This window comes from Tachysurus fulvidraco, chromosome 3 (assembly GCF_022655615.1).
Source record: "Tachysurus fulvidraco isolate hzauxx_2018 chromosome 3, HZAU_PFXX_2.0, whole genome shotgun sequence".
Classification (NCBI taxonomy): domain Eukaryota; kingdom Metazoa; phylum Chordata; class Actinopteri; order Siluriformes; family Bagridae; genus Tachysurus; species Tachysurus fulvidraco.
The window spans coordinates 2,527,821-2,551,820 of record NC_062520.1 but is presented as its reverse complement, the minus strand read 5'-3'; the positions used below and the strand labels follow the sequence as shown (position 1 = coordinate 2,551,820).

The 24,000-nt window shown below is 42.0% G+C and overlaps 1 protein-coding gene across 5 annotated transcripts in view; it reads right to left on the bottom strand.

Moving 5' to 3' along the window:
• arhgap29a (Rho GTPase activating protein 29a) overlaps positions 1 to 21,946 on the bottom strand; it is a 55,459-nt gene extending 33,513 nt beyond the window's left edge. Inside the window, exons 1-2 of one of the 5 annotated variants that reach the window (XM_047811190.1) lie at positions 21,809 to 21,946; positions 20,112 to 20,453 (exon numbers count right to left, since the gene is read on the bottom strand). In XM_047811190.1, the coding sequence (XP_047667146.1) occupies positions 20,112 to 20,358 (247 nt within the window). In that variant the 5' untranslated portion in view covers positions 20,359 to 20,453; positions 21,809 to 21,946. Of the gene's footprint in view, positions 1 to 12,223; positions 13,203 to 20,111; positions 20,454 to 21,543; positions 21,683 to 21,808 lie in introns of those variants that run through there. The other 4 variants (XM_047811191.1, XM_047811192.1, XM_047811189.1 and 1 more) reach the window with 4 other exon arrangements.
• Positions 21,947 to 24,000: the final 2,054 nt, after the last annotated feature.

Genomic DNA, 24,000 nt, shown 5'->3' with positions numbered 1-24,000 from the left:
ATTTTATATCTGTGACGCAATAGTGTAAGAGGGACACAGCTCTGGCAAAAGTGGCTGCTTTTCTCCATTAGCTCGGCCGATGGTACAGCGTCGTGATCCCGCTCAAACGAGGCCGTTGACTCTTTGCACTCGTTGCCAGCTCGGGTTTATCGGTTTCCCAGGCTTCAGACCTCTTAAGTCAAAACAGCCTGTTAATCTGCAACCACTGCACCTGCTTCCACTTGCACAAGGGAATTATTAATAAAAGAAAGATCCCATTAACCTGAAGCTAATGAAAACGATAAAGCTTTCCCGTACCGGCAGGCCGGAGCGGACAGATCGGGGGTCTGTAGTCCCTCTCGAGGGGATTTGTCAAGATTAGCTAAGTCCTGGGATCCCATTTGGGGCAGGATAAATTCGACCTTAATCCAGTGCTAGAAGTTTGCACTGAAGAATTTTTCATTCTTAATCCGCTCTGCCGGATAAAAATCGCCGTCCTATTCGCTAGTTCCGGTTAAAGCTGTGTTGCTCAGATTGTGATTGTGTTTTGAAGTAAAAAAAGGTTAATCCGACGATCATACCTGTCATTTTGTTCAACCTGTCAAGGCTCTTTCAGAAGGGACTGCGTTCCTGCGACCTTAAGATGCTTTGTTTCTATTGTTTAAAGAGCTATTTAGATTCCTTTGTTAAACAGAAGGGTATAATTCTGGAAAGCACCGCAGGTTAGCAAAAGTTTACCTCCTCCACAAACCTCTTGCAGATGCGTCATTGGCCGATCTGGATGTAAAACCGAAAGCTTGCTCGATCGCTCGAGCTGTTAGAAACGCAATAGGCTTAAGGGAGGTGGAGAATTAATTCCTGTGTACTAAGGTGATACTAAGCAATAAGCATTGCGAATTGTTGTTAAAACAAAATAGCTGAGATGAGATGAGCAATGACTTAAATGCTGAGGATTCTCAGGACATTCATTTCCTACCGCTTATCCGAACTACCTCGGGTCACGGGGAGCCTGTGCCTATCTCGGGTGTCATCGGGCATCGAGGCAGGATACACCCTGGACGGAGTGCCAACCCATCGCAGGGCACACACACACTCTCATTCACCCACACACACACACACACACTACGGACAATTTTCCAGAGATGCCAATCAACCTACCATGCATGTCTTTGAACCAAGGGAGGAAACCGGAGTACCCGGAGGAAACCCCCGAGGCACGGGGAGAACATGCAAACTCCACACACACAAGGCGGAGGCGGGAATCGAACCCCCAACCCTGGAGTTGTGAGGCGACCGTGTGAACCACTAAGCCACCGTGACCCCCCTAAGAAATTTTCAGCTAAAGATAAAAAAAAATCTAAGACTTTGTGAACGTATTTGACATTTGATACAGAGTTCTTTCAGCCCAAACTTACACCATTTCACAAAAGACCAAGAAGGACACGAAAATGTACACGACTCGTCATGGCACCCTTTCCCGTAACAGATTTCCCCTCGGCCCCAAAACAGAAGCCATAACCGTAAATCTACAGAGTGGGTTAGAGAAAGAAAGAGCGAGAGAGTTTCTCCTTCAGATTCATAGTAGGAAGGAACCTACAAATCTTCTCCTTAAGTGCCGATGGTCATTAAACTCAGCAAGTTAGCAAAGCTGATCGATGTGACCACCCACACGTTACACATGTACACACATAGACACGCACGATTTACACGTGTACATACATAAATGTATACTCATAGGCTCGATAATCACACGTGCATGCTGGCAGACGCCTGTAACGTATATACGTGTACACAAACTGACATGTATATTACACATGCATGCTCATAGACATGTGTAAGTTCATAAACACCTTGTTTGCATGTTCATAGACAGCTCATATTTTACATAAGCATGCTTGTAGACACCTTGGACGTATATGTGCGTGCTCGTAGACAATCGTGATTTACATGTGGATGCTCAAAGACATCATAGCTCACTAAGTCACAGACTAAGAAACTGTTGGGACACTATTTAAAAACAGCCAGTGACTCTTCAGCCTAACTTCCTAGGGGACAGGAATTAGACACCTAAACAGAGAACATCCTTGCTGGAGGTCTTCCTCGACCCCTGAGAGACGGTGAGACCTGTCGAGCAGTGCTGGAGGATCTGAGAGAGCGTGGAGCAGCATAGCAATGATTGTAACACCTCACTCACTCACTCATTTCCTACCGCTTATCCGAACGTCTCGGGTCACGGGGAGCCTGTGCCTATCTCAGGCGTCATCGGGCATCGAGGCAGGATACACCCTGGACGGAGTGCCAAACCATCACAGGGCACACACACACTCTCATTGACTCACTCGCACACTCACAGACTACGGACAATTTTCCAGAGATGCCAATCAACCTATCATGCATGTCTTTGGACCGGGGAAGGAAACCGGAGTACCCGGAGGAAACCCCCGAGGCACGGGGAGAACATGCAAACTCCACACACACAAGGTGGAGGCGGGAATCGAACCCCGGCACTTGGACACCTGTAAGATATTTGTGCATTCTCACATTTAACCTCATAAGACCCCTGCAGCTTGTTTCAGCATGCACACCCACGTTTCCTTCCATCACCGGAGTCTTTAGATCTTAACGGCTTTCCTTGTGTTGCTTATTCCTTCCATCTTGTTTCTTATATAGTTCTCCAGACATAGAAACTTTTCTTTTTCCCTCTCTCTCTCTCTCTCTCTCTCTCTCTCTCTCTCTCTCTCTCTCTCTTTCTCTCTCTCACACCATGGTGCCATTTTAAATACCCCAGCCATATGCACAATACTGAAATCTCCCACCGAACCCTAATCTCCCCGCATGCTCTGTACAACTGACCGGCCGAACGTGCCGAGGAGGGGGTAGGGGACAAGACAATTCCACTTATGTTTTAAACATCCCTCCCCCTTCCATCCCCAACCCCCTAGTCTTGTAACTCATTAAAGCTAACCACATGCTTCATAAGGGATCTGTAAAAGCACCCTGAGAATGTTTACAGCAGGCGAGCCGGAGTATGCAACCAGATCTTCAAAGAGAGCGTGAGATCTAAAGCAACCCGAATCTCTGCTCGTCTAATTTACGGTGGCTTTAATTTAGGGCGTGCTCGCACAAACGCAGCTCTATTTCTCTTCATTAAAGAATTAGCTGAAATGCCTTACAGTACGTTTGCTCAATCTAAGGAGGACACGTGATAGGATCTAAACGCCAAACAAGGCTGAGGTACGGTGGCATTCTGAAGCTCGTAAACCAGTGAAAAAAAAGTCAGCCAGAGGCTAATTTTAGGACAGCAATTCACAAGGGACGATTCGAGGCACAAATCAGCGAAACAGCATGGAGGTTCTCTCGAGGGGCGCTCGTGCAACAGCTATTTTCCCACAAAGCAGAGAGAGACTCAGTCAGTGAGAAAAACTGAGATGGAGTGAGTGAGACAGACAGAAAGAAATAAATAAACACATTTTTCTACATGTTTGCATCATCATTTTCCCAAACCGATCGTCTGAAACAGGGACACGTGATAGCGGACGAAAAGACGCGCGAGATAATAGATATATGTCACGTATCGTCTCACGTTACATGTTTTTGTAAAAAATGTACTTTTGTTGATATTTTTTCTTTGTTTTGAACTGAAGGAAAGATTAAAAAAAAAAAAAAGGACAAATCGGAATTCCGGGTTTTGAGACTTAAAGATGAATCGTAAAAATGTCGATCAAATTTAGTTTTTTTTTTTATATCAATTAAGTCAAAGTTGTAGTGTCTGGGATTCTCAATAAAGCATTGTCCTATTCAGAGCAGTCGTACGAGTGAAATATTTATTTTCTTATACAAATAGCAAGTTTAGCTTGCAAACTGTGTAGGTAATGTTTAAGCCGACGCTAGGCAGAGTTAGCTGGTTAATAGGAATGTACGTAGCTATACTAGTAACACGTTTAGATGCTCTCGGTATGGAACACGTCCTGTATCGAACTAAACTCTAGTTCTTTGTCATAGTCACTCGGAGTGAGAGATCGCAACATCCCAAAAATCATGTCATAGAGTGACAGAATTGATCCTGATGACTCAACACCATATCATATGATTACTCAGTCATACTCATGAGAGATGCTGTGATTGACTACATGCTGCGTCTTATGGGTTCGAGTCTCACGGACGATTGATTCAAGTACAACATTAAAGTCTTTCTGCTCTAACTTTCCATGGAACTCCTACACATTTCATTCATTCATTCATTCATTTTCTACCACTTATCCGAACTTCTTGGGTCACGGGGAGCCTGTGCCTATCTCGGGTGTCATCGGGTGCCAACCCATCACAGGGCACACACACACTCTCATTCACACACACACTCACACACTACGGACAATTTTCCAGAGATGCCAATCAACCTACCATGCATGTCTTTGGACCGGGGGAGGAAACCGGAGTACCCGGAGGAAACCCCCGAGGCACGGGGAGAACATGCAAACTCCACACACACAAGGCGGAGGTGGGAATCGAACCCCCAACCCTGGAGGTGTGAGGCGAACGTGCTAACCGCTAAGCCACTGTGCCCACAAAGTTCTGTTTTTTATAAAAATGAAGAATCCCTTGGAATGATAACTTAGCCCTTAATGAAAGAGAACCACACTACCACACACACGTTTCGAATCTTGCGGCCTAACGTGTGTAGAAAATGTAATTCAAATCTGTAAAATTCTTTTTCTCGTCCTTTTATCAGCTTTCAGGCTTCGTAAATGTTTAGCCTGCATTTGATAAAGGCAACACTGAGCTTACTGTATCTATACACAATCACACGGGAAGCCAGAAAAGAATCATTCCCAAAACATTAGCTGGCCTCCTTCCAAGAACTTGTCCACAAGGACGTACCGATGTTATCGCTTTTACCTGCTGGTTGCACAAGGCTTGGACAGAATCCACCAGCACCCTGTCTGTTAAATATTACTATAAAATGAAGGTCTCCATTGATTCTGTGAAACACTCAGTGACTGTAGCTATTTATCTCCAGCCTAATGAATGAAGTCATCAGTAGCAGTGACTCAGTGTGTGTGTGTGTGTGTGTGTGTGTGTGTGTGTGTGTGTGTGTGTGTGTGTGTGTGTGAACATAATTTGCAAATGACTGCTGATAAGTATAAAGGGATATCTTATATATTACTAAACAGCCAAAGCCAAACGTTAAGATCGTGATCGATGTTTCTGTCCATTTAAAAGATTTACGCCAAACATTTTGGGTCCTAAATTCAAAACTGACCCTTAAAAAAAAAAGACACTTAAAATGAAAAACTGAACCATAGATTCGTTCATCGCTTAAAAATTAGGGGACTGGAAAAGATAAAAGAACATGTAGCTTGAAGAACATGCAGAAAGAGCTAAATAAATGATACGATCCATAGCGATGTTTATTTTTCTTCTTGTTCGTCCGGATCTCCAGAACCCGTGGCATGTCTGCAGTTCTACAGCTCTGTGCTTTGGCTCTGTTCTGACAACTACAAAAAAAAAAAAAAACACACATTTGGAAATCACCTTCCTCTGATGTTCTGGGACACGAGTGTCTGAAGGACCTTGTCGTGGAGAACATACATACAGGTGAAAGCCTCATTGCATGTGTCACCTAGGTACTGTCTTCAAGGCTGTGTCTCTTTAAGTGGTTGGGCTTCTGAAGAAGGTTGTGAGTTCATATCCCTGACTGTCATTGCTGGGCTCTCGAGCAAGGACCTTTACCCTCATTGGCAAACACAAGAGCTTCGGATCTCTGGATATTTACATTTACGGCATTTAGCAGACACACTTATCCAGAGTGACTTACAACTGAGCAACTGAGGGTTAAAAGCCTTGCTCAGGGGCCCAGCAGTGGCAGCTTGGTGGACCTGGGATTCGAACCCATGACCTTCTGATCAGTAGCCCAACACCTTAACCTCTGGACACATTTGCTGACACTTTTGTACACCTGATCTATCGCTAAATCAACTTTTCCGCCATTTCCATTCTGGATAGATTTTACACACCTCTGTCTCATAAAACAGACACTCGATGAAAGGGTTTGATAAAGCTGTTATGGTCAGCAGTGGATGTGAAAGTCTCCAGCAGATCGCTCCCCATGTGGCCTCAACTCGTTTAAATACCACAAGTCACAAGACCACACAGACCCCCAAAATATCCTCACAATGGGAGGCTGGAAATCTCATTTAGCCAATCAGATTTGTGCCCTGGGGGCAAGATGGCCTGGAGCACATAGCAGGGCTGACCTAGGAGCAAGGGAGGAGACTAATCCTTCTCGCTAATGGAGCCTTCCACTTTCTTCCCTAAAGATGTGATTGGAAGCTTTCCACAGCTTCTATTATTTGAATTCAAGCCGTGGTTGTCTGCTTACAGTAAAAACCGTCTGTCAGGGGCTTTTTACACCTGGTCACTTCCTGCGTTTTCTGTGATCTGATATCTACCCGACGGTAAAAAGACCAGGTCTAAATGCCCTCCGAAACGTTTTGGAGACGGATATAAACCCGATGGTACAAACCCCTTCAGGAGGTGGTCTGGGACGCGTTTCAGGTAAAACTGGACAGGTGTAAATGAATGTGGTTGTTCGAGCCACATACGTCAGCGCTATACTCCTCCCAAACGGAAGTACGTCACTCGCAGGTGACTCACGAGTCGCAGATGACTCACGAGTCGCAGGAGACACGAGTCGCAGGTGACTCAGGAGTCATGCATCGAGCCAGAAACAAACGCGCTGCTGCCGCCAGCCAAAACGCAGCAAACAATAAACACTGTTTTTTGTAGCATAAACGTCGTAACCAGTTTTTACGTCTTCTTTTTGATTGCATTCTGAAAACCGCATTCACCAAAGCGTGTTCTATTTTAATTACCCCGGAAATGAGGTAAAATATATTAGCATTTTGGGCGGGAGTAGAAAGATCGGACCGTTATCCGATTCGCCGAGACGCATTTACAGTATGTGGCCTGATGTAAATGGAACAGTTTTAACAAATCAGATCAGAGACAACACATGACGTGACCGGGTGTAAAAAGGCCCTGAGATGCTGAAGTAGGACCAGGGCAGTAGGGCAGATATTAGGTCCCACTACTGGGTGAATCTGGGCTAGATGATACAGTATAACGCTACAATCTGAACACTGCACAACGAATATACGTGTTTGTAATATTTTTATTACTTTTGCAACCGGCTAATCTAAAGTCAAAACCTTTATCAAACTCACGGTAATAATGTGCCGTATACGATGGGGAGGTTTTTCTGTAAGGAGCTGATGTGTCACGTACGGAAGGAGTAGAGAACAGACGTAGATCTGTAACTTTTCCTGTAAAGTTTCTGACATTGTGATAAGAAAGTTGCTTTCTCAGTAACACGACAAACTGTGTTTACTTTTTTAAAGAGAGCCTAGTGAAGGAACGACTGTTTAAGTAACTTGTCTCTCAGATGTTCCATGACGTTTAATATAACCATAAATGTTAAAAAGGCATTTTTTAAATCATTATCTTTTTATATAATCATTTTTAAAGCGCTCAATGTGGTGACATCACACATTCTGGTCATGAATTATTTCCTTACCCTTAGTTTTAAAACTTCATTGTATGTTGCTATAGCAACCAGTGACCAGTTCTATGGGACATTGACATCGTGAGTTCAAATCTCAGGTTCCGCAGGTTCTTTATCACAGCCGACCCTGAGCTCCGGCTCCTGCTTTAAACCTGACCGAATAAACACGCTGCTGTGAGGATGGTCTCATGTTTAGTGATGGGCATCAGATGGCTGTGATGGTTTGAGATAATTGATTGTTGGTTTAATATCAGATTTATATTAACGGACACTTTTATAATCTTTTTGGGATGAAACGTAAAAGCTCGGAGTTGTTTATGAGGCGAAAAACTCGTGCTGGTGCAAATCAGCGCAATTTATTTCACTATAATCTCGACATGCAGCCATTTAATCGTTTATCTAGATTTTTAGTTATTTAAAAATCCTTATCTAGAGTCGCGCAGTGAGATTTCCGGGCAAGTGGCTTGACGATCAGACTTCTTTTGACCTTGCGACAGATTTAAATACAAAACAAACGAATGCTGTGCTGTCGATCCTGCATTACGATCCAGATGCAAATTTGCTAAGGAAATGCCCCAAAACCCACGTTACACCGCACACATCCGTCACATCGGAGTGCCGTCTGCTGTGTAAAAGAACGTTTCACATGTTCACCGAGTCCTGCTGGTGGTGCTGCTGGTGTGGAGGTCTGAAGCAACAAGTGAGCGTTTGTTCCACAGGAATGCCGGCTATGCGAGCGATAGAGGAGGGGGGGATGGGACAGAGGGAGGAGAAGAAAAACAAGCCGTCTGTGAGGAGGACACGAGCGCTTTTCCCACCTCTATCGCGGCGATTAGCCGAGAGCCTGCGGTGTTGACTGTCACACAGCGAGGGTCAATATTGACACGGTGGATAAATGTACACTTTCCTCAAGGTCCCACAGGCGGGAACAGAGAACGAGTATAAATGTTACGGTAGAACAGAACGAAGAACCGGAATAAAGATCTGAGATGGAAAAGATACACACGATATAATAAAATCTATAATTCTATACAAGAGAATTTGAATTATATATTTATTCTAATTATAATTATTATAACGCAAAACATCTTTAATGAGCAGAGAAACTTAGTTAGATACTAAAGCATGTACTACATCGTTCTCACCACGTCTGGGCCGGAGGGATTCTATTATTATGGTGATAAACTGCAGTGTTAATGTTATAATACACTTTTCTGAGAGTCTCATCAATAAAAAATCCTCATTTTCAGGGTTTTAATCATTTATCGTGTCCCATCATCAGGAAGTGACACAGACTCTACCTGGAAAACTTTTAGAAATGTGTCTGAAAGAAAATAAGAACAAATAAATAAAGTACTTCATTAATAAATAGATCATAATCCCCAAATTGATCTACATGGACATTTTACAGATAAACGGTGAATGTTTTAGTATTTATTGTGTCATTTGTACAGTCTGTGTTAAATCTACTGTATGTTGTCGTAGTTCGTTACCGTTGTACAGTTCGTATTCGTGTTGTCCTACTCGTGTATTTTCTCCATTAGTGTTACTCTAATTTCACCAGGAAACCTTCCGAATCCATGCAAGTGAGTCTGATTCGGATTCATTCGCAAAATGATTCTGTTATACCTTCCTGCCCCTGTGTAGTGAGTCTGATTCGGATTCATTCGCAAAATGATTCTGTTAGAGCTTCCTGTCCCTGTGTAGTGAGTCTGATTCGGATTCATTTGCAAAATGATTCTGTTATACCTTCCTGCCCCTGTGTAGTGAGTCTGATTCGGATTCATTCGCAAAATGATTCTGTTAGAGCTTCCTGTCCCTGTGCAGTGAGTCTGATTCGGATTCATTTGCAAAATGATTCTGTTATACCTTCCTGCCCCTGTGTAGTGAGTCTGATTCGGATTCATTCGCAAAATGATTCTGTTAGAGCTTCCTGTCCCTGTGTAGTGAGTCTCATTCGGAGTCATTTGCAAAATGATTCTGTTAAATCTCCCTGCCCCTGTGTAGTGATTCGGATTCGGATTCATTCGCAAAATGATTCTGTTAGAGCTCCCTGCCCCTCTGTAGTGATTCTGATTCGGATTCATTCGCAAAATGATTCTGTTAGAGCTCCCTGCCCCTGTGTAGTGATTCTGATTCGGATTCATTCGCAAAACGATTCTGTTAAACCTTCCTGCCCCTGTGTAGTGAGTCTGATTTGGATTCATTCGCAAAATGATTCTGTTAAAGCTTCCTGCCCCTGTGTAGTGAGTCTGATTCGGATTCATTCGCAAAATATTCTGTTAGAGCTCCCTGCCCCTGTGTAGTGATTCTGATTCGGATTCATTCGCAAAATATTCTGTTAGAGCTCCCTGCCCCTGTGTAGTGATTCTGATTCGGATTCATTCGCAAAACGATTCTGTTAAAGCTTCGTGCCCCTGTGTAGTGAGTCTGATTCGGATTCATTCGCAAAATTATTCTGTTAGAGCTCCCTGCCCCTGTGTAGTGATTCTGATTCGGATTCATTCGCAAAATGATTCTGTTAGAGCTCCCTGCCCCTGTGTAGTGATTCTGATTCGGATTCATTCGCAAAATGATTCTGTTAGAGCTTCCTGCCCCTGTGTAGTGATTCTGATTCGGATTCATTCGCAAAATGATTCTGTTAGAGCTCCCTGCCCCTGTGTAGTGATTCTGATTCGGATTCATTCGCAAAATGATTCTGTTAGAGCTTCCTGCCCCTGTGTAGTGAGTCTGATTCGGATTCATTCGCAAAATATTCTGTTAGAGCTTCCTGCCCCTGTGTAGTGAGTCTGATTCGGATTCATTCGCAAAATGATTCTGTTAGAGCTTCCTGCCCCTGTGTAAAAGTTACTACAACACGAGAAAGTGTTTTTTATACAACGTGACGAACGGCTGTTCTGCGTTATTCAAAAAATTCAGCAGTTTTAATGTGCTGCAGTTGCGCCGGTGGAAGAGATCCAGGATGGAGACCTTGAGCAGGTCTGAAGTAGTGACTGAATGCCGGAGTGTGTGAGTGGGTGAAAGGTTTTGTTTGCGAGCTGAAAACCTGCTGTTTATGGTACAACCAACCTGCATAAATATATGAAGCCTTACTGGAGCGCTGGTTTCTAAATGTGTTACTGCTGAAATAAAGTGTCCATTTGTGATTTTTCTTCCAAATTATTTCATGAAATTATTTCATTTCTCTGACTCTACATCACCTCACAGGGATAAAGAGCAGCTGCCGGATAATCTCTCCGATGATTAACGGTTAGAGACGAGAAGCTGGAAAAGCGGCAGGTGCTGCAGGCTCTCAGGCCTGAGAAGATGATGAAGGTTTGCTTATTCAACACATAGTTCCTGTGGAAGTCTGGGATCGTTCAGGAACGCGAGCGATTCTCTTTATAAACATCTCTGTAAGCAGAGATCCTCCAGACCAGGATGATTAGGATGAACGGTCTCAAAGAGACAATGCACAGACAGACAGACAGACAGACAGACAGACAGAGGGATGAAGTGCAGATTCACAGGAACACACAAACATCTCAGAGAAGACCTCATGGTCCAGACAGCTTCACGATCAGTGGTGTAGGATACGAGAGGAAGATAAATGAAGGTCGGAGAAGTTTCTCAGAACCAAAATCCTCACGTGCTCCGTTCATATGCTGAGATTGTTCTCATATCAGTCATTTCCAAGAACTCTGTTGTCTATAGTAAATATCTATGTCCAAGTATGCTTTGTCATCCTTTCCAGAATCACACACACCACACACACACACACACACACACACACACACACACACACACACACACACAGTAAAGTGAAACCTGAAATTTCAGCTTAATGTATTATGTCATAACGACAAGTTGTCCATCTCAGCAAAAAAAAAAAAATACTCAGTGTTGATTAGTTTTCTATGACAGCAGCTCTGATAATAGTGCAGCTGCACATCACATAATAATAATAATAATAATAATAATAATAATAATAATAATAATAATAATAATAATAATAATAATAATAGTTTCTATAGCAACAGCTCATTCAAATATACTTGTAAGATACCTAAACAGATTCATGTCGATATGATGACGTTCTCTGTTAGGAGAAAGATGTTTATCTAACATGGATGGAAGGAGTCTCCAGTGTCACTAACTTGGCAATCTACAGTTTCCTGAGTAAAAAGAGAAAAAGAGCGGCTGAATTAACGCAAGAACAAGATTTAAGCTCTTCCTCGATAAAAGTTCAGAGCAGTATCGCTCCAGGAGCTCCATCACATCATGATGTTCTTCAGATCAACTGAAAACCAACAGATAAAAAAAAGTATGTTTCAGTGAGTTGAAGAATTTCTCTCTGAGTCTCTCTCATGCACACAGCCGGTGTTTTACAAGGACGGCTGACATTTATTTGGCATTTATTAGTGCTGCTGGAGGCGTGGTTACAAAGAGGTCAAACTGCTTCGCCTCTAATTTGACCATAATTGGACAGAACTCGGAAAACTCAGGCAGAAAAAAATAAATAAATAAATAAATCAACATCACTCAGTCTGATATCTCAGAAATCCAACTCTGGTGAACACACAAGCTTCTCTAAAGAGTTTTGAGGAAACAAAATACACATACAAATCACACACACACACACACACACACACACACACACACACACACACACACACACTCACTCACACACACTCACAAACCGACCTCCGAGAGTGTTCAGGCACAGAGCCCCCCAAAATAATCCAATCCAATTACTGGCATGTCTCTCGCACACTGCTGTTCCTGGACAGGGTCACGACCTGTGTGGAAGTTCACAACCCCCCCCCACCGGCATTGTATGGACATCATTAACAGAGACGTCTCGATGCTACACCGGAGCCGTCACGCCGATCCGAGCGTCTGTTTCTCGAATCCGTAAAACGGGTTTAACTCCGGCTCCCCTTTAGGTCTGGAAACTCGAGAGAGCAGCGAACATTAAATTGCCATTTAAGGTGACATCACGACAAAAAAAAAAAAAAAAGAAAGAAAAGGAACGATCGCCTCTCAGAGCTGGCTGCAACTCTCCCGGGACATCATAGATCTCAAAACTTACTGCTACTCTTACATGGGAAACTGAGGCTCACGCCAATTTCTGCCAGTTCTGTTCTTCAGGAACAAAAACACCGGAGATGACCGCGGAGACAAAAGAGCTTCAGGCTCACATCAGCAGCTCTGAATAGCAGAGAAGACTCGCGATTCCCAAGCAGATATTGCTCATTGTTGTAGGAGTGTACGGCGGATTGAAGTGCCTGTCGCTCGCCGTATTCTCCGCTCCTCTGAACGAACGGCAGGGATTTCTTCTGTGGCTGCGCACCGCCGAGACAATAAACTCATAAAGTGAATGGTGTTTAAATCACTTTCAATCACGGTACTGCCTCTGATTTACAACAGCCTGTTGTTGGAGCTTTCAGTTAACTGCTGCTCGGTGACCCAGAACCTGCAACGTCCGTATAACCGCCGTCTGGATTATACGAGAATAAACAAGTCTGTGTGACATATTAAACATCTCACCGCCGCCTGAACACGGCTTTCCGTCCAAAGCTATCTCTACTGTGTATAATGTACATGTGAGGGAAATCACACGAGGCTTCCAGACATGACCGGCCTCGATACTCCTTAGTGAACATCCTGCAGGACTTCAGTGTGGAATCTGCTTTCGTTTTTTCTGCTTCATTGTTGTGGCTTTAAAAAAGGGGGCGTGGCTCTAATTTTACAACAGAACGTCTTCTGTGGCGTTTTTGTGCTTTGTTAGAAGTTAAACATTTTCTAGACAAAACAACAATCCCTGAAAATTCCACGAACAGACTGTTCGAAAGTAACGATCTACGGAAATACCGAATAACTTTAGAGTAAATAAAGGCCACGCCCCCTTTTTTAATCCCGTACATCTCATAAATTATACCCAAACTCTAACGCACCGTTTCGTCAACATGGTGACTTTGTATACAGGAAATAAGAAGCAATTTTTTTTAAAAGCAATTTTTTTAATCCCGTGATTTGATGTGGATTATTTTTATTCTGCATCTATCTATAGTATCATCTATTAGTATCTGATCATATCATCGATGTTCACATCACACTGCTGATGTTCATTCTGTAAACTTGTCATATTTTAACTTCAGGGTTGCCAGGTCTAAGGGAGAATTTTCAGCACAACGTTGTTCCTGGTATAAACATTAACCGATAATCTCACATGTTCTTCTCCAAATCAAACAGAAACTAGAACAGAACCGATTCTGTACATTACTGATGCTGCCTTGGGCTTCGTTTTTCTCCTCAGACAGTGTTTGATTGCATTTAATTCCAACTATTTGGAAGATCCAGGCTCAAAAACCCTTCCAGCACTGATCTTGTTTGTTCTGCTCACAACACTGTTTCCTAATTAGTCTGATTTACTGTAAAAAACACAAACTTGGCAACCCTCCCACGTTTTCGACCGTTTTGTCACATTTTGCTGTGAGGAACATTAATAACAAAGATCTTATGCATCCAAAGGAGATCTGAGCAGGTCAAATCTAGCAGCTTCCTGGAAGTCCTGGGAGTTAAAGTTCCACTGCTTACACATGGTTACTTCAGAGGCTGCAGTTTACATTCATTCATCATGATTAAGTGCTTGATCCTGCACAGGTATGAGATGTGAAGCACTCAAACCAAAACTTTCACACACTCATTCACACCTCAGGCAATTCAGAGACACTACCTCACCTGGGAGGTGAGAGGAACCTGGAGGAAACCCGTGGGAAACAAACAGAACGTGAAATTCCTCAAACAGTACCGTGAACTCAGAATGGAACTGATTGTCACTGTGAAAGACACACAGTGTCATAAACGGCTCACATTTAACTGACACCTGTAGTGACTTTTGATATGGACTTCAACCTCCAAGATCCTGAGGCCTCTAGCCAGAAAAGTTCACCAGGAACATCTGAGGCTGAGCAAAATCAAAATGAAACATAAATAAACATGGTTTGAAAGGCTTTAGCATGAGATCTCATGTAGATCAGATGGTAAGAACTGCAAACATACAACCATTCATTCATTCAATCATTTTCTCAGGCGTCATCGGGCATCGAGGCAGGATACACCCTGGACGGAGTGCCAACCCATCACAGGGCACACACACACTCTCATTCACACACACACTCACACACTACGGACAGAGATGCCGATCAACCTACCATGCATGTCTTTGGACCGGGGGAGGAAACCGGAGTACCCGGAGGAAACCCCCGAGGCACGGGGAGAACATGCAAACTCCACACACACAAGGCGGAGGTGGGAATCGAACCCTGACAGGTGTGAGGCAAACGTGCTAACCACTAAGCCACTAAGCGTGTCCCACAACATACAACCAATATCAGACCAATTACCTCAAAAGCAACATTTTTTTTGGTTTTTAATCAAAAAACACACAACTGGCAAAAAAATGACCTGTCGTTACAGCCACTACAGAGTTTATCTATGTTCTCTAACCATCCCCACTTCACTGCCACTGAAAGTCAGCGCTGAGAAAATAACATAAAAGTCAAGACACCGGTTCTTTCTCTGCTGCCTCCTCCAGTTTCACAAAATTTGAGCGGTACAGACACGGCGTCTCCTCGGCCCCGTCCGACACGGTGACGCGATAGAGACTGCCTAAGTATGCGGAAGCTTAGGATAATTATCCATGTTGTGATGGTCACCTGCAGACCCCAAGCTGGAAACATCACTCATTCAGTTCTATTTAAATCACAGAATCCAGGAGGTTCAAATGAACAGTCCAGACCAGGATTAACGAAGTTCTTGGGTTGGGATTTTAGAGATCTGAATCTGAAGCTAAAGTTAGCTGAGAACGTTGTGAAAGTGGTAAGAATGTTTAGGAAGGGTATGAGGATGGTGTCTGAATCTTCATCATTTAAAAGCAAAGATACAGAGCCAAAGATATTCTGGGGTGAAAATGATATTTTTTTTTTTTTTAGATTTAATTAAACTCAACTAGTCAAGAATGAAAACTATTCGACCTTAACGGTAACTGTGCAATTGCACTGAACAAAAATAAAATAATATAATAAAATAGACCCATAATAAAAGAGACTGGCTTACTAACTATAATATTAAATATATAATATTTATATAATACTAGATGAAGTGCCTGAGATTTGTCTTTCCCACCATCTGCTGAGAGAAAGTACATCCATGCTAGTTTCTGACAGGGATCGGTCTAACGCTAACGCTAACGCTAACTCGGAACTACACACATCTTTTTCCTGCCCTTGAGAACTTGCCCAGCTTTTATCTTTACCTGATCTGATTCAGAACCTCCAAATCCCAGCTCTTGTCTGAGCAAAAACAAATGCGAGGTAAAGTCAGGCAGCACAGATCTGAGCCGGTCATCGGCACGGTTCATTCTTCCAGGAATAAGTCTTTATTTCAGAACTGACCCTGAGATAAAGCTCGCTCTGGGGCTGTAATCCACTACCCAGTACAGACGAGAGTAGGGTTTCTCTTCCTGCAGGCCAATTAGCCTTCTTCTTTTTTTTCCCCCCTAAACTTGCCCTTTCCTGTGTTTAGAAAGATCACAAAGAAGCAAAAACAGAAAGCGTTGACTCAGAGTGCCAAGTTACTCTTTTACTATCTTTCATTTTACATAAGGATGACGAGCACGTTCCGTGGATTATACGTTTGTTTCGGGTAATCATTAGTTCGCTAACAGCGAATGTTAACCTGAGGAGGTAAAAAAAAAAAAAAAAGGATTTATGGTTAAGCAGAAAGGTTTTGTAAGGAGGAACACTTTCAGAAATATTCTGGCTATGTGAAAAATCCTGGGCTGTCCCTTCATTTCAGAGAGAGAGAGAGAGAGAGAAAGGGAGTGGGTGGAGGAATGCATCAACACTCGCAGTGAGAAGCAGCGGTCACACGCAGCTAGCTCTCCAAACTGCTCTCCGGGCCGAGCGAGGTCAAGCACCACCAACAAAAGACAACATTCCTCCTGACTCCGACCGGCATCACCACCGACACCACCGGGTTAAACCCTTATCTTCAGCTGAGGTCAAAGTTTACCACTTCTACTAAAAGAGGAAACATTCAACAGATGATTTTTGTAAAAGAACACGGATTCGAACAGTAAAGGAATAAAGTACTGCAGGTGATGCTTTAGTAAGAAAAGAGCCTGGTGTAATGACACAGACTGACATCATCCTAACAACAATGTATGGTCATTCTCTTGCTATGTAAAGCTTCACAGAACAACCACAGGGTTAAGGGTTCAGGTCAGGTTCTGCGAGCTGGGTCCGATCCAAGCACAGCCGAACCACACGGGACCCGGAATGCAGTAATCACACACGCAAGAGCAGCCGCCCTCTTAATCTTCACTCACTCTTTCATCATTTCTCCAAAGGTTTTCCGACGCTTCGCTTGAGATTAGCAAAAGGGGTGAAGGAAAAAAAAAAGAAAAGCCATTTAATTATGGACTAGCGTACTGTTCTCGAGTCTTTTTTTTTCCTGCTGAGTTCTCCCACAATGCAGGAATTCACTATTTAAATATCGAGATCAGATGCCTTTCATGCACTCTTTTCTCCTGAGAGTAATTCATCACAATGCCAAAATCTACACATGAGCCTGGCTTAGCCTATAGCTTTATATGGAGCTGCCGTGTAGAAGAGAAATGACAGATTTGGCCTTTCCTCTGGCTAGAAAAGTGCCTCAGCTCTCCGTTTCTATTTGGAGGAAGCTTTTATCCAAAAAGACTTAAAAGTTATACCAAGCGTAGTGCTGATCATCCGAGGGTTAAAAGCGGCTCTCTGGCCGTCGTGGGCTTTGAACTTATACTATATAACTTCCACTCGTCTTTTCTCTGTCTCCAAATAAAGCTTCAAGGAAAAACCTCAAACCTCAAACCATAAATCCAGCTTGTCTATAGTACTGATGATAAGAAACACCGGTACAAACAGAAAGCAAAGAACAAGCAATACAATGAGCAGGGAAATCTTCAGTATGGTGTATTTCATCATGGCTTGCGTAATCTTCTCAGGATCTGAAACGTGCCCACAAAGCAGCCGCAGATACGGCGGGTTAGTGACCGAGCGGAGACACCGAACACGTGTAGCGTGACCCGAGAGCTAAAAACACCACGAGTAAATACGGCATGCGATTCACAGGAGAAAGAAAAATACTGTACCATGAACATTGCTCATCCTTCCTGCAACTTTCTACAAAATAACCTTACAGGAGGACAAGATCTGCGATGATGTGACTAAGTTGAGAACTTTGGCATAGATTCAAACCTCATGATAACTGTGAGAGTGAGATTTAAGCCATCTATCCACTGTAATAACAATGAAGTCAAACCGTCTATTATTCGGGGGCTACGGATTATTTTCGTGCAACAAGCATTATTATAACCACAAACAAGACGTTCAGGATCTTCGATCGTCATAAATACTTTCAGACTGAGACCAATAGGGATCCGACCAACTTTTTTAAGCTTTAGGACAGAGAACTTTTTAGAGGTTTGACCACTTTGATCACTTAGCCACTGTGAAAACTTAGGGATCAAGTATTTTGGAGCCACTACCATTGTTATAACTTCAGAAATTAGAGCTTTGGCTCTTCAGCCACTGTGATTACTTTCAGACTGGTGACTTTTAGGGTTCACCCACTTTTAGACAGAGAAAGTAGGGGTTTGTTTTAACTTCAGAAACTTTGAACCCTTAAACATTGCGATCACTCGATTACTTTAAGGCTCAACCGATGTTCTACTTCTGAATAACAGGCTCGACCCTTGAGTATTGTACATTAGGATGGGAATTGTGTTGTGAACTGTTTTTAATGGATCATGTTATAACCAAATAATAAGTCGATTCTTAATAGTTATAGTGATAGTGACGTGACGTACGGCTAAGTACGGTGACCCGTACTCGGAATTCGTTCTCTGCATTTAACCCATCCAAAGTGCACACACACAGCAGTGAACACACACACACACACACACACACACAGCAGTGAACACACACACACCATGAACACACAGCCGGAGCAGAGGGCAGCCATTTAGTTGGGGGGGTTCGGTGCCTTGCTCAAGGGCACCTCAGTCGTGGTATCGCCGGCCCGAGACTCGAACCCACAACCTTAGGGTTAGGAGTCAAACTCTTTATCCATTAGGCTACGACTTTCCTTTAGACATGTAAATCTATATGACAAATGTATTTTAATTCTGCATTCTGGACCACTATTACAACACAGGGAGAAACTTTGACACTGAAATTGTGGTCCAACCACCGTTCGAGCTTTGGAGCTAGCAACATTGTTATGTTTGGGTTCATTTGGTTGTTTATGCTTACTTTCCCACTGAGAATATTCGTGGTTCAATGGATAGCTTTGGGATTAAGAACTTTGATGGCTTTGACAGCTCGACTCTTTTTATAACTGTGAGTTTGAGAGTATTGTGGAATTGCATTGAGGGTTCAACCACAATGAAAGCCTTGGGACTGAGAACAACACTGGTCCAACCGGTGTTATACTTTTGGGATGGAGAAATTCAATGTCTTCACCATTATGATAACTTTGAGGTCGGGCTTTTTAAGAATTCGGTCGCCGTGTTCAGCCGCCGTGAATACTGAGACTGACGACTTTGGGGGTCCGACCAATTGTTAGTGTTGAGACCGAATAACAACCATAACTATCACACTGAAATGAGAACAATTCTGTAAGAATTCTGGACTGAGAACTCTGAGAACTCAACCTTAGTGAGAACTTTGAGATTCTGACTGAACTATGGGTTCTAACTGTTATTAGAATCTGAACAACAACCACTGATACATGTATAACATTAACAGATACAACAGTAATAAGAACTTCAGATCATAACTATTGTAATTACTTTCAGATTGAGAAGTAACACTGAGGGTTCAACCAAAGTTTGGGTCAAAGGACTTTAGGGCTGCAACCATGGTTCGATATTTGGGACCCATAATTTTGGATGTACAATCTTTATTCTAACTTTAGAAATGAGACCTTTGGTCCAAGCACTGTAATTACATTTGGACCAACATTAAGGATCCAATCAGCGTTGTGACTGAGAATGTTGGAGTCTCTACAATTACGGAACTTTGAGTGTTCCACCACTGTGAAAGCTTTGAGACCGAGAACACTGACCCTGACTATCTGAACTTCAAGCATTGTTATAACGTTTGAAATCCGGACTTCGGATCTTCGAGCGTTCTGATCGCTGTCACACTCTGAGGAGTAAAGTTTCAACAAATTTTATAGGTTTTGCTCAAACCATTATTATATCATTGGAAACAAGATCTTGTTATTGTTATAGTAGTGGAGCTAAGAACCGTGAGGGTTGGACTATTGGATGTAGATATTTGGGGCTTTATCCGATGGGATATCTTCATGATTGAGGCCATGGGAGATTCAGCCACACTGATATGTTGAAACCATTGTGATTGTAATTAATAAATAATAAATAAACACATTTAAGAACATTGGGGTCTTTTAAGCATGAAAATTTTGGAAGCTTCTTAATCATTACAAACAAACTATAAAATTCTGCAGAAATTCAGCAGCTCACCTTTGGAGTTAAAAGCTTCCTTGAGGTGAAGCAACACATCAGCAAATTTGCGTACATCACTGACCAGCTGCATGATGTATTCCGGGTCGGAGCTGATCGAGCTCATTGAGTCACTCCTAACAGAGCCGGCTCTGGAACCCGATCCAGGACCCGGGGGAAAGAAGTGTGAGCTGGAGACTCGTGTAATACCCGGACCTGAGCGCTTGTTTCCCAGGCTGCTTTGCTGAAACATCCCGCTGGCAAACATCCCAGCCGCAGCCAGCTCGTGTTGAACGAGCAAAACTGCAAACTCACTTTGATTTAATCAGATTCCAAACACGTCCTCAGCAGCGGTGATGATTCCTGGAAACAGAACAGATATTACATGTACACTCCTGCTCTTCAGAACCAGGCCTGAACAGGCAGCCATACTCCTTGAACCATGTTTGTACAGAACCAACACTAAACTTTGTACAGGTCTGTAAAAGACCCCGGTCGTCAGTGGGTTATGCTACGGTTTTAAAGTTTACGGATCACATGTTTTAACATTAGCACTGAGAAAATACAGTAGAGTAAAAAACTTATTGCCAAAAGCAAATTTGCCAAAAACATTGTAGCACATTACATTTATATTACATTACATTACATTTCTCTCTCTCTCTCTCTCTCTCTCTCTCTCTCTCTCTCTCTCTCTCTCTCTCTAAGATGCTAAGATGTTCTTAACACTGTACTGCATTTAAGAGCTGTTTCTTCATCTTTATTGAAGATAAAGATGAAGAATATAATATATTCTTATATATATATATATATTAAAAATTATATAGATATAATTCATATTATAGTATCATTTATTTTCATTAAATGTCATATAGACATTTATTAAAAAAAACCTATCCAGTTTTGCTCAAGGTCTGATGATGATCAAGGTCCTGATACAAGAACATACTGTAGACAAATATGAAAATTAAACATTTAATAACAAAATGATAAGATTTTTAAAGACAACCATAGAAAACAGTTAGCGATTAATGTGGATATGCCACTTGGGAGGGAAAAATATCAGTATACTAAAAGTGATAGATAGAAAAAAGTGCTGCAGTTATATACACTGAGTTTATTAATGACTAGGCTACATTTTCATGCCTATGGAAATCTACAGAATTGACAAAAGTATATATTCTAAATTGCGATTTTATTGTTTATGCGAATCTTAGAACTGATAAACTGGAGACTTGGTGCCAGGTTTTGTTTTGCATCAAACAACCTTGGTGTTTTTACATCAACATTTATAAGCTTAATTAACCAAAAAAAAAAAAAAAAACATTAAGAACACAAAATATAACACTGATAATAATCCAGAGTCAGTACTTTTAGTGTAGTTTCAGTCTGCATTATAAAAGCTGCACATCTTATTACTGATCAGATGAATAAAGAGATATAAAGTGATTTGTACCGAACAGATGTGCAGTCAGCTCCAGATGTGTCCGGTCTCATCATATCACAGTGACGTGTAAACAACCGTCACGTTTACACGCTTTAAGTGTGAAAATAATGCACGATCAGACAGAAATGTTGTTCTGGGTCTCAGAATCATGCTGATCTTTTCACTTTGTCTTTATTTACAGAGCAGATCGATTCCATTGCATTAAGTGCTTTAGTTTTCTATTAGAATTATAAAAAAGCACCGCTTTAAAGAGATACGTGTAAACTTTACTCACGTGTGAAACGTGCGAAACATTCCTGCGTCTGAAAAGGGAAACAATGTAGCGGTAATCCAGAGAGAGAGAGAGAGAGAGAGAGAGAGAGAGAGAGAGAGAGAGAGAGAGAGATCCAGTCCCTCCGGTCTCCACTATCTCTCACATTAACTCGTACCACTGCGCATAAACCACGCCCACTTATCCGTCCACAGACCACGCCTCTTTCACAAGATCACGCCCCTTCGACGCAAAGACCCCTCCTTCTGAGTTAAAGAATGAATAAACCGCATTGAGTGAAGACTTCAAGCTAATATTTATTCACATGGAGCTCAGAACCAGTGCAGATTCAACATCCCTTGTTTTTTTCGCCTTTATTTAAATTATATAAATTATTAGATTTATTAAAGAATCATAAACGTTCCTGTGTTAGAATTAAAGCCAATTTAGCAGTATAACGGAGAACAACACTGATAATAACTACAACTAACTTTAATAAGAACTATAAACAATATAATATAATATAATATAATATAATATAATATAATATAATATAATATAATATAATATAATATAATGACACCACCTGATTGGCTGTAATACAGGGGGCGTGGTCATCTCGCTCCTTCTCTGTGGGTAACAGAGTTAATTCTTTCATTGGCTCTGCTCCAGGACTGTCAGGAAAATGTATTGCTTCACTATGAGATTATTATTGGTGAATAACGTAATGACATCAATTCATCCGTTAACTTAAAGTTCAATTTAGAGCTTTATAAAGCAGGAAGCAATAAACGCCAGGTGATTTAAGAGAGAATTGTACCATCTAGTGGTGAAGGAGGTTATTACACTAAAGATCTGTGTGGGTTGGGGTGAAGACACGGATGATCACGTGATGAGGGCTAGGCGTGGGAATATGCACAGATACAATAAAATAAAATAAATAACATCAGTTCTATAAAACTTACAAATGCTTCTTTAGTATTTGGTCTTGTTGTCTTCTAACTTGAGTCAAACTCTTGTAGCCTTTCACCATTTTGTTGTCATTTGTGTTCATTCCTTCTGACAGCCATAACTCAGTCAGACACACGGTTGCAGTTCTGTCCACAAACGTTCTCTGGGATTCAGGGCTTTGTGATGGTGATGCAAAAACCTTAACTTTGTTGTCTTTAAGCCATTTGGTCACGTAGTGTAGAGGCTGAATTTCTTCTAATTGGCAACTAATTTCAACAGCACAGATTTACACATTACTGTATGTCGGATATTGATTGTAAGAGATTGGACAGGATTCACACTTTTTTTTTACTAGTCGACTGACAAAAAAATTACAATATAATGTCATTGTGATAGAAAATAAAAAGACACAAATTAAAATTCCAAAAGGTAAACATAGGAAACACTTCTTAGGCAGAACTGTGCACGCCACACTATACACTGCGATCTGTATCTACCCCCTGACGTCCCAGTCTGACGGCCACGGATCTTCATCCCCTCTCATCATCAGGGATGAGAGCCCTATAGAGGGTCTCTAAGAAGGTGAGGAGATGCTGTATGTTGTATGGGCCTATAAGAGGAATATGAGATAGCACACCCTGCTCTGACATAGTGATATTTCCTCCCCGCTGGCCTGGCAGATCAACAGTAGCTCTGTGGACGATGACATTTTGACAACATTTTCTACTTTTGATCAGATTTTTTTTTTCCCTACAGCTATAGCAAATATACTTAGGTCACACATGCTGTATTATATATAAGTCACCATAAGAAGTTTATGTAAATTAGATACAATATGCCCACAGATGTTTTACCTCTACATACTATTTACGGCATTTAGCAGACTCCCTTATCCAGAGTGACTTACAATTTATTTCAATTTATACAGCTTGGTGGACCTGAGAGTCGAACTCATGACCATCTGATCAGTAGTCCAACATTTTATCCACTATCAACGTGAAATGTTCTTATGATGAGCACAAATGACTAAATGATGTAAAGGTTGAACAAGTAGTTTTGAGAATTTAATTTCTGATCTGAGAAAAGTTCCAGAGCGACTGAGAAAAACTGTAAGAGCTAAAGCCCTCGTGTATGAGAGAAGCGTGTTGTCTGTACATCTGTCATTAAACGTGTGGATTGGAGAATCTTTGTCTTTGAGCTCTTTCATTTCCTGAAAATAGCGAGTTATCTGGGTCGAAGTGTTACATACAGACAGACAGATGGAC